Source organism: Nymphaea colorata, chromosome 1 (assembly GCF_008831285.2).
Source record: "Nymphaea colorata isolate Beijing-Zhang1983 chromosome 1, ASM883128v2, whole genome shotgun sequence".
Taxonomy (NCBI): Eukaryota; Viridiplantae; Streptophyta; class Magnoliopsida; order Nymphaeales; family Nymphaeaceae; genus Nymphaea; species Nymphaea colorata.
This window is the reverse complement of record NC_045138.2, coordinates 18,903,252-18,914,645: the sequence shown is the minus strand read 5'-3', so window position 1 is coordinate 18,914,645 and position 11,394 is coordinate 18,903,252. Positions and strand designations below refer to the sequence as shown.

The 11,394-nt window shown below is 37.8% G+C and overlaps 2 protein-coding genes across 2 annotated transcripts; one reads left to right on the top strand and one right to left on the bottom strand.

Moving 5' to 3' along the window:
* Positions 1-2,511: 2,511 nt before the first annotated feature.
* On the top strand, positions 2,512-4,194 carry LOC116268203 (non-specific lipid transfer protein GPI-anchored 16-like). Its single transcript, XM_031649968.1, has 4 exons — positions 2,512-2,884; positions 3,010-3,036; positions 3,337-3,384; positions 3,805-4,194. Exons 1-4 carry the CDS (start codon positions 2,545-2,547, stop codon positions 3,999-4,001), a joined length of 612 nt encoding a protein of 203 aa, XP_031505828.1. The 5' UTR covers positions 2,512-2,544; the 3' UTR covers positions 4,002-4,194.
* Positions 4,195-8,263: 4,069 nt separating this feature from the next.
* LOC116262298 (UPF0481 protein At3g47200-like) lies at positions 8,264-10,016 on the bottom strand. The gene is made up of 2 exons (XM_031641569.2): positions 9,885-10,016; positions 8,264-9,704 (listed from the first exon to the last, which is right to left on the bottom strand). Exons 1-2 carry the CDS (start codon positions 9,921-9,923, stop codon positions 8,280-8,282), a joined length of 1,464 nt encoding a protein of 487 aa, XP_031497429.2. The 5' UTR covers positions 9,924-10,016; the 3' UTR covers positions 8,264-8,279.
* Between the last annotated feature and the right edge of the window lie 1,378 nt (positions 10,017-11,394).

Here is an 11,394-nt window from a genome sequence, read left to right as displayed (position 1 = left end):
TTGACCAGTACATATATGGCTTTAAGAAAACAAAAAGAAAGCCAATCAAACCGAAAGTTCGACCATACTGGATTTGACATACGAGTACGAGTGAGGAGTGGATATTTAGGTGAGAAAACAAAGTTATGTAGCAAATGAAAATGAAAACTTCCTTCATATTATTAACAGAAAGGACGTTTGACAACTTAGTTTCTGATGGAAGATCTGTAGCAGCCGCTTTATGTAATTGATTTCAAAACCAATCCCTCTCTCTTGCGCATGAGCTACTGCAAGCTCGTTTTGGAGTTAAGTCGAAAGCTTTTCCTCAACAATCGGATCAATCAGTGAGTTCTAACTTCCAAGAATTCAAGAACAGATCAAGTTAAAAGTTCGACCTTTATGTAGATCACACAGATGCATTCTTTAATTTATCAGGGGAGATGAAGGTAGCTTTTCTCAAACAAATCTAACCATGGTCAATTTAACTGACCACGGTTAGAGGGAAAAAGAAAGTCGAACCTAATAAAGAAGATTTGAGTTCCTCGGTTTCAAGGAGACATGAATCACATCATAAATTTGTAACTCTTTCATCTTAAATTCATGGATCTCAAGTCAGGACTCAATACATAGTTTTCAACACAATCTGTTAGAACAACTTCAAACTAATGGTTTCCTTAAACCACAATTAGCCTAACTTAGCGTAAGACCAAATTTTAAGAACATGATCAACACTGTCCCTGCATCGGTTTGCTCTCTAATGCGAGATATCAGCCAAATATGCATTCAACCATATCTGGTTGGTATGAGGTTATTTTTTTTTCCTATTTTCACGAATATTTTAAAATATTTGAAATTGATATGAAAATAAAAAAAAATAAAGGCCTGCCTAGAAGAGGTCATTCGACTGGGAGATTCAGAAATTGCAGAACTGAAGCTGCGCCATAGCGCTTACTTCAAGTAATTATATTGAAATGGGCCCTTGCTGATGTTGTGTGCCAATTATGTGCTTTGCTTTGGACAATATTGCATCTAAGATACGAAGTAATCAAACACACATTAGAAAGCTACCACTTGATAAGCCTGCCCAAAAAATTAATCCCCAGGTGAACCTGGACCCATCATTACTTACGCGAATCGAGGAAATTGTTGTATTAACTAAAAGAATAAAAAATTAGTTCACTTTGGAGACTTGTCACAACTCTTTCTCAGCAATATGTTCCCCAAATATCATTTTGGGCTAAAGAAGCTATGATAATATAATCTTTTGAATTCAACATAATTACGTAAACATTCAAAGCAAATATGGCATTAGGGAAAGGAAAATTACCGTGTCTATGGACTCATATCCGTTTCTTACGTTTGTGACAAGGCTTAAGATTTAGATCACCTCAGATACTTAGACTCACAGTGAGTTTGTTAGGTATATGGCATTCGTCCAAATTAATCGCCTCAAATGTTCGGATTGGATCAAGATTTAGATCTAAATAACCAAACAAATTAATTTCATCTTCAACTTGCACAAAACTGCATTGGTGCATTTAACTCAAACTCAGGAACAGACTTATAAAGGGCAAAACATCTTCAGTATAGGTTATCAGATTGTGAACCGGACACAATTTTTAGGCTATGAGTGCCCTTCCTTGAATCCAAACAAATTACATCCTTTTGGACCAGTACCCAACTTACATCAAGGACCAAATCCCGGTCCTGTGATTTAAACTCGAGCGGCTGCAAGTAAGATGGAGATTATATAATTTACCAAAATTTGCCAGATTTTCTAGTCTAGGACATTAAAAACCTTTAAATGAGAAAGATAAGATTGCCCTTTGAGATCGAACCCTCATGAACCTTGAGACGGGACAGGTTTATCAGAGATCACCAACCAGGCAGTAGGTGACCAAAGCCTAATAAGTTCGGACCCACCAGAAATCCGAACTTGCTAGAAGATTGAAGCTAATTGATCCAGACTTGCAAAATCTTCCTTGAACCTAATCACGGCCGGCTCGATTGCAGAGTTTATGAGCCTAGATCAATTAACTAGAGCCGAGAAATGGGTCCTGCTTCCTCGAGCAAGTGGCGGAGACACATATGGAGTTGTCCACACCATCCCAATGTTCCTTTTTTGTCATATATATATATATATATATATATGATTGCCCTTTGGTAAAATTATTCTAGCTCCACCATGGGGTCGAGCCTATGTAGATCGGGTTGGATCTAAGGATGTAGAGTGGTCAGATTTAAGTCAGATTTGGGCATTAGTGAATCCAACCCTGATTGTGAATCTGAACCTAATTACTGAGAAAAGTTTATTTGCTTTTTGAATCTGACTGGTTAAATTGAGATTCAATTTGACGTAGATTTATTGGTCATTAAATAAAAGGCAGTTCCAGGGACCAACTTCTGCCAAACACAGAAATAATAGCTTAGTTTGTTAGTAGTGGTTGAACTCCACAAAGCTACCATTCTGTCTTCCCTCCTCTATATAAGGAGACGCCAAGCCCACAACGAGTCAACAACTGATTCGTAGGAGGTAGTACCACATTTGGTGATTAAGCCATAGGGATGGAGGCGGTCGCTGGACTAATCAAGTTCTTAGTCTTGTCGATGGTCATTTATCCGGCAGCAATCTCGCCGGCTTCCGGCCAGATAACGACGATATGCACGACGGGCATGATCAGCAGCTTCACTCCCTGCCTGAATTACGTGACCGGAAGCAGCGCCAATGGCAGCTCCCCGACTGCCGACTGCTGTCAATCCCTTGCCTCCTTGGTTGGCAACTCAGCCGGATGCTTGTGCCTCCTCTTAACCGCCAACGTCCCGTTTCGGGTGCCCATCAACCGGACGTTGGCCATCTCCCTCCCCCGCGCTTGCCGGATACCGGCGGTGCCGCTGCAATGCAAATGTATTAGTTCCTAGACAAATACATCCTTTTCCGTTTTCAGTATTGCTTAGGGACATCCATTAACATGTTTTGTACTAATAAATGTCACTAACAAGTTTTTATGCTTGTGTTTTATTTTGATGCAGATACGTCGATTGCTCTTCCGCCAGCAGGTAGAGAAAATTGATTCTTCTTTTCTTGCTATGTTTCACTGTTCCGATTTGAATTGGCCCAGCTTTTGCTGAATCCGACTTAATCATATCCCACCTTTTTTGAATTCGATACGGACCTCATTTGAGATCCAAAATTTACGTGTAAAAAGGGTCGGATATTTACGGGTCCTAATTGGATCTCGAAGTTTGGTTTTAGATTTGATTTTTCTTTTTTCTCTATGATCAAATCAGATTAAAGCAGTTTCAGTTTCAGATCTGGGTTGGCAACCAAAGTAACTTGTGTGTATAATTCTTTGGCAGGCACCATCGTACCCGCTCCAGCCCTTCCCCCTCTTCCGCCACGTCCAGGTAAACTCCGACAACCAGAAACCAACATATCTGGTTCTTTCTTGTGGGGAATTTTTCTTAATGATCTGATCTTAGTTATCTTAATTATTACATTCAGAAATATCATAACTTTGGGTTTAAACACCATAATTTGATAACCAACTAGCTTAATTGTTCTTCATGTTGCCTAAGGGGTAATGTGATATTTACTTAAAATTAAATCCGATATGAATCAAATCCAAATCCAATTCGATATTTATGTATGTCCAAGTTCGAATCCATCATTTTTATAAATGTGAATTGGATCCGATTTCTTAATTAGATACTAAGCTTAATTTCATATTTGATTCATTTGATTCTAAATCAGATGTATCGGCATCTCCAAAACAGACAACATTGACACTATATTTTTTTCTTGCTGTCTTTGGCCATCTTTCACAGCCGATCCGCCGGTGACTGCAACTGAAGCGGGCGTGCCAGCTTCGTCGCCACCAGCCCCATCGCTGCTGATCCCTACAACAGTGTCGCCGCCGCCACCTGCACTCGTCACCCTTAACCCAAGCTCTGCCCACAAGATCTACGATGGATTCTCTACCTTGTCCATCTTTGCCTTGGTGGTTCTTGGACTTGTGATCTAAATTAATGAAGCGTGTACTCGTGGGTCGTATTCTTGGTATGTGTGTGGTTGTAAAATGCACTTTCATGAAGGTGTTGAGTTGTAGGAGTTGGGATTGTTTTGGCGTTTCCATGTGTTGGGAAGCAAAAATTCTTTGTGTGTAGATCTAGAATTGGTTGTATTATCAATCCTAAATAGCTTGTTATGAGCGGGCATTTTAGTTGTTCTGTAGTGTAAGTGGTACATAGCAACTGATCGTCTTCGATATATTTATTTTATTTTATTTTTCAGATGAGAAAATAAATAATTTCCTGATAAAATACCGAAAAAATGTCGGGGGGCTGGTTACGTTCAGAAAATATTAGAAAGCAAGATTCGTTTATCAGATGGACCCAATTTTTCAATTTTATATAGGAAAATTTGAAATTAGTTAAATTCAGGTTAGAAAACATTAGATACTCAACAAACATTTACATTGCATAGGTCAAAGGGCATGAAAAGTTCATTTGGGTGGCAATTTTTTGAGTGTTCAGGTTTTGGTTTCGAAAACTTTCTAACGTCGGCCTTTAAGAAGTAGGACAAGAGTTCTTAAAATTTTAACCAGTAAAGAGATTTTTATGAACTTTATAACATTAAAAAATCCTTTCAATGTTAAAGATGAGAATTAATAAATAAAAAAGGCACAGAAATTAATAATGAAGATATTGCCATAAGAATTGTTGTCTGCAGAAAGAATTTGCAACGGATGCTGCTGTATCTGTATCCCAAAGAAATACATTCAGAAAACTTAGGATATCATATCTGGAACTATGCAAAACGGATTTTTTCCCATGTCCAACCGGTGAAACGGATTTTCGTCCAGATTCTAACCAAATCCGTCTTTACGTACTGAACGATTCAAATCCAACTTCAACATCAAAATTCGTATCCAACATAAACTATACGCAGATACAATTGGAATCACTATAAAAAGGGGTTTTGTAAAAATAACCAAAGCGGCAGTAAAACTTTTACTTGGGCTTTTTATAAACGTCAGTAAAAAAAAGTGTCATCTATGACCATGTAAATGTAAAGATGACGGACCCGTTTATTTCGGATAAAAAAAATCTGATCCAAACTGGTCCATATGCAGAACCGTATCGAAATCAGCCCGTTTGCGGTCGAGTGTTGTGTTAATACATCTCAAAAAGAAGCAAGCACTGAAAGGCTGTGTTAACCAATGTTGTTAGAATCGGCAAAAAACGGTATGAGCTGGTATGATTTAAGGCGGTGGCAAGTCACATATGAGCTGGTGTGAGCAACTGCCCAGCTTCTCAACGTTTCTTTATTTTCACATTAATATCTTCAAATATTTAGTATATAAGTGTCCATTTTAATATAAAAATCTGCTAATGAACCCCACTCCAAAAATTTTTTTGTAGATCATACAACTGATTTAAGGGTGCCTAAGCCTAATATTAACTCTTAACTTTTTCTAAATTAATATTTTAAGAATTTTCATGCTTTTAGTTAACTTTGATAATTTTTGTTTAATTTTTTTATAAACGGTTTTGTTTATTTACTTACTGATTTGCAATGATTCAGATGATTCAGCGAATCGGCTGATAATTAACCGCATCAGCAGCCATACAGAAACTGCTTTCACAACACTGTTGTCGGCATCACCGGTTGCTTCGTCAGGGTAAAAAAAAAAAAAAGCGGTGGTTGATGGGGGGGGGGGGGGGAGAGGAAGATAACATGAAAAAAATGATCAATAGGAGAAATTTTGTACTCAAAACGATCATGATTCTTCTTTCATTGTCTTCGATTTTAACCACGATGAGATCTTCACTTTTACTCGACAAATGATGTCGTTAGCATATTTTTGTTGTGATGCCCTTTGAAGTTGAATCTCAAGGAAAAAATATTCGCCTTACTTCGTTTAATAAACTCATTTAAACATTCTGTAATAATGATTAGTCAACGAAAAGTAAGAGAAGACTGACAATATTATCTTGAGAAATGAGTTGGACATGGTGACCCTCAATCTCATGCTCAATAGAAATTTTAAAAACCAATCGTACCAAGTTTGCATCTTTCGAAGCTTGTTTGAGTCCATAGGGTGGCATCTTTGAACCCTGAAGTAGCTCAATTGCATTTAAAAAAACATCTTTTACATTGAGAGGCCAATCATGAGCAAAAGCAATACTTAAAACTAGTGAAAGGCCAATTGACTGTATCTTTGAGTCACTACAAGAGCCTTGAGTGGTTTCAATGTCCCATCACTTCTTAGTTTTGTTTTGAATACGCATCGACTGCCAGTGCCCAGTGCACGTGTGGATTTTTTGGCAAGAAAATTCGAGTAATGTTTGCTTGTACGACCACCATCTCATCATCTCATCTTTAACGCATATTTTGGATTTGGTTTTACTATTTCAGATTTGGATCTAGTGGTCATGGCATGGAGGTGGTTGAGTAGGTGGTGAAGATTCAATTAGCAGAGGAGGAGTTGTTGGTATGTTAGGAGGTTGATGGTTAAAGTCCAGGGCATGGGCTAACCATTTGTGGGCTAACCATTTGCTCGAAATTTGAGCTTGAGCCAGCGCGACCCTACTCTGTTAAAAAATATATGTATTTTAAATATAAAATATTTTTTTTGAATATAAAATATATTTTAATAATAAAATATATATTATTAATAAAATAAAAAATATAAAAAATAAATTGGTCGAATTGATAAGTTTTTGAAAAAATCAGCCCAAACCGGTCAGCCGGTTCGACAGGGTCCGATTCGACCCAATTTATTTTTTATATTTTTATTTAATAATGATATATATTTTATTATTAAAAATATAATTTATATTTAAAAATTTTTATTTTACATTTCAAAAAATATTTTTTTTTTATTTTAATCAAATCAAACCAGGGCTTGAATGTCAGGTATGGGGGCAGGCCCGAACTCAATTTTCTAATATCCAGCTGACCCGATGCCGAGGCCTAAAATTACCTATTGCAGCAATTTCATCACAAATAAACTTGAGATGCACTCGGTAATGAACCTATCTTGTTTTGGATATGTATGGAATTTCCTATTCAATAGAAAATGTCTCTTTTTTGACTTCCGTGCAAATGTTGCTACTAAGGTCTTCTATACTAATGCAACACCTCTTAAGACAGAGATCCCGTAAGTCATCCTAAAAGCAATCGATCTGATTTCTTCCCGGCATTAAAATCAGGATTAAGACTTGTTGACAGTACACCATTTTCAGTAGTTCCAATGGTAAAACTTGGCATAGGAATAATGCCCAGAAGAGCCTAGGCCAAAGATCTTTTTGCGGGGTTTTCTCCCTGTTGCTAAAGGAGACTGCCTTTTGGCATAGGCCGGCCTCCCCATCAGTGGCTTTGTGGAGCTGGTGGTGGCCGCCGCTAATGTGAATGGTAGATTAAGCTCGTCGGTTTTGCCCCATCGCTAAGAAAAAGTTCCGAGTAAACATCTGTGTGAGTTACAAAGTTTTTGCTTGTTTATGAGTTAGATTGATTATTGGAAATGCAATTACTCATAATATTATGTGTGCTTTTTCTGCCTCTTCTACTTTAAATTTCTTGCTCTGCCACTTTCAGTAGCTTATTATAGTGGAGGCTTCATATAAGTAAATTTATTCTTGGCACTCTTCCTTTTTCTTGATTTTTCCTTTCCCATAAAAATTTTTTTATTTTCGTTTTGTTCTTGATTGGGGCTCTGCTTTATTCAAAAATCTTATAAAGGGGAGAGAGAAAGAGACTCACCCGACCAACTCACTTGAAATAAGTGTATGTATAATTTTTAAAAAGAATAGACATGATCACGTGCACAAGTACAATTATTGAAGATAACGGCCGTATATTTTGTTGAAACACGAAAACTCTTATTATCAGTGAGATTGAGAACAAATATGCACCAAGGAAAAACAAGGAGGCAGTGGCATTAATTTTTTTTTTTAAAGCTACTTACATTTTAGTCTTTTAATATTTACATAATTTCCATTTTATCCTTAAAAAAATCTTCCTTTCTCACTTTAATATGGCATTTTAACGTTTATGCATATACAAAGGTGTCTACATAACCAGCTTTGATTATCGGTAACATCCTACGGTTTCAGATCAAAGAAATCACTTAATCATGAAACTTCAATGATTTAAAACACTGATGTTCACCAAACAAGCCACGACGCACAACATAGACGAAGTTATATATTTTCAGTCTCCCTTTTAGCAATTCCCTATAAGACCATAGTTTTGGAAACAAGAATACATCAAAAGGTGAACTTAGGAATAGATAATATCACTTGCCCTTCGTCACCGCCAACACAGAAAATAGTGTCTGAATAAATGTTAAAAGCAGTAAGGCAATGGCCGCAAGTAGAGACAGAATAGACCATGGGTTTTGGAAGTAGTTTCGCTTCAAATATGCTCTTGCCGCATTCCAGTCTGAGGCAACATAAGACTGCAAATCTTCATAGAGTTCTTCATCTGGGGTGAATGTCATGCCATCGCCCAACTTGTTGAAGACTTTGGCAGCATCCTCGTCACTGCCAAGAAGGTTCCTTACGATCCCTCGAGAGCACAGCAGACTAACGTCCTCAGCAGTGTCTATCAAGTCGTCCATGAAGGAGATATATGTTGTCACCTCATGATTTTGAATTTTTGGGTGCATCCGTTCGAAGGCCATCAAGTTCATGTAAATTGCTGCGGTGTGGTCTTCTATGCTGATGTATGGAAGAGTGAGCACCCCGTGTTTTTCATCAAAAGAAATTTTTAGCCCGCTATTGTTCCCTTTTTTGAACTCAATGCCTGCTTCGTGAAACCTCATTGCTGATCGCATGTTTCCTGGTTTGGAAATTTGTTTGCTTAAGAGCCTAAAGACCAAGATGGGGATGGCGAGAAGAATACGCTTAATTCCTTGGCTGATGGCATACAGCCATGGTTCACATTGCAAGAAAACAGACTTGATAAAGCCTACAGAAGGGGTTGTCTGTTCTTCCGTTGTGCTGTCCATTATCAAGCACTTCCTGTAAACATCTAAAACATGTAAACCAGGTCTGTCAATGGGCATGGATTTGAATTCATAAAAATTGCAGATCAAGCAATCGAGATATGCATCATCTTTGATCTCTCTCCTCTCCACCACCTCTAACAATTTTCTTAGGACAAGGAGTGGGATTTGGTTTTCTAGCAACAACATGTCTTGAAAAGCCACAGTATTTGTGAGCTTCCCGTCTGTTCTGAAGATGGGCTCATAGGTGTCGGAACTATTTTCATTTGGCTGGCCATCACTAAGTAGGAGTTCAAGGATGAAGCATCCATCAAGCAGCATCATTTTTAGAAACGGATATGACGACAATTGGTGATCCAGATCATCATAGCTGTCACTAAGTTCTTGCTCTACTTGCCTCAAGGAGTTCACAAAATTAGAGAGTGAAGCCTTGCTCCTCTTTAGGATCCTATATAGAGCCCTTTCCTTGTGATGCTCCATGGGCTGTAAGTGCTTCTTCCCATGGTGGTAAGGACCAAAGGATGCCAATTGAGGGGTGTGATACCAGATGAAGTCTGATGCAACGACAAGGTCGTTAGGCCATTTGTAGATGGACCTCTTCGCCAACTTTGTGTGATATGCAGATGGGTTATACAACTCGAAATTTTGTTGGATGACAACTACCCACGAGTCCTTGTCCTCCTTCTTCTCTTCCGAAGTTGTTGCTGCATTTCTCTGTGTCATGATCATCATGAAAAAAGACAGTAAAAGTAGAAGACTTAGCCAAAACAAATGAAAGAGAAGCTATATGGAAAAGTGTGGTAGGCAAGGCCACATGAGAAGAGAGGAGAATTATTGGAGAAACAATAAACACCGATCGTGCTTTCTTGTGATATGAGGAAGCCAAACACTTACAAGCTGTTTATAGAGAACTTGCCCTAAAGCCAATCTCATTTTCTGCAAAAGAAAGAAAGAACTTCGCCAAACAATTGGCGGTAAATGGCAATGTGACTTCTCATTTCTGAACTAAATTACACGGAAAACTTGAGAAGGTAGGAAACAAAGTTCTCTAAACATCTGATTACGTATTCAAGTTTCTCCTAAGCTTCCTCTATGTGCAGTTCGTTTGAAATTTATTCTCTTTCATTTGGTCCTTTCTCTATGTGCAACTCTGTATTGCGTCAGCAAGGGGCGACACTGTTTGGGATGGTGTGGTCTGCAGCTATGAAGTGACATTGATAATAATAACTACATGAGTAAAGGTGTGCAGAAGGATAGGTTAGGTGATTCTGAAAATAGTCTTTGGAATCATTTTCCAGATTTTCGGATCTTTGGGGGTACTGTGCAAAGGCCGATTTGATAAAAAACTCATGAAGGTTTTTCCTAAAATCATGAATATTATTTAATTGCTTAGAGCTGTAGACTGAGAGCTGTAGACTGAGAATTTTAGACATTGATTTAGTAGTTTTAATATGACTATGCCTTGAGGGTGTGGGGTGGCTTCAAAACCTAAGTAGAGTCATGTTATACCTATCAATTAGAGTGTTAACTAAGGATTGGTTTCTTACACGCATGACCAACTACACTATGGTCCTCGGAAAATTTTTCATTGTCCATTGTAAGATTTTGCAAAGATGCACTTCAACTCCGCCTTGGGCTTTTGGTGTCATTCGTTTGGATACGTTTTTCATGACCTTTTATCACAGGGAATGGTGAGATATCCCCATTAAAAAAGACATTTTCAGTATTGGATCAAGCGAATTAATGATTTTTCTTTTCTAGAACGCTTACCACTAGCTTTTTCTCATTCAAGTCTAATAAGATCCGGCGGCTATGACTTTTCTTCACAGCAACAAGCAAACGCGACATCCCCAGTCTTCGGCTTTTGGTATTATTCGCTCAAAGTTTCCTTAGATTTGGACCTCTGCTTCGTGGCCTTTTTCCACATCAATGGTGTCCCCCATTAGAAAGGACATTGACAACGGAAATAAGAGGGAGAAAGATGATGACAAGGAACAAAGGTCCAGACAGTGGTACGTGGTGTCTATTGCAGAAATATAAACGGAAACAATCTGATATTTGAAAAGGGTTTCAGGATCATTTTTTACTCTATATATATTAATTTTTTTTTGTCGAATAAACAAGCTTAATAAAGGTGTTTCCTGGAAGAAAAACATATAATTAAAATAAAAACTAAGAAGTTCAATATCCACACAAAGTTCAAAAGTATAGTACCCATATAATCAGCCAGCCGTACGCGTTTTATTTGGCTGGCTAAATAATTAAAAATTGTTGTAAGTATTAGCGACAATTTATGGTATAGCAACGGGAACAGTTTTAGCAACAAATGCTGGTACTTGTAAGGACATATTTAATTATAACAGCTCATACACGAACAATCTTATGTAAAAAAAAAGAAAATTTT

Bases quoted from the DNA above. Each gene is read 5' to 3' on its own strand.
- LOC116268203 (XM_031649968.1), top strand. From the start codon at position 2,545: ATGGAGGCGGTCGCTGGACTAATCAAGTTCTTAGTCTTGTCGATGGTC. The intron at 2,885-3,009 runs GTATTAGTTCCT...ATTTTGATGCAG, and splicing joins GGTGCCGCTGCAATGCAAAT to ATACGTCGATTGCTCTTCCG. The intron at 3,037-3,336 runs GTAGAGAAAATT...ATTCTTTGGCAG, and splicing joins GATTGCTCTTCCGCCAGCAG to GCACCATCGTACCCGCTCCA.
- LOC116262298 (XM_031641569.2), bottom strand. From the start codon at position 9,923: ATGAGATTGGCTTTAGGGCAAGTTCTCTATAAACAGCTT. The intron at 9,705-9,884 runs GTAAGTGTTTGG...ATCATGACACAG, and splicing joins AAGTTCTCTATAAACAGCTT to AGAAATGCAGCAACAACTTC.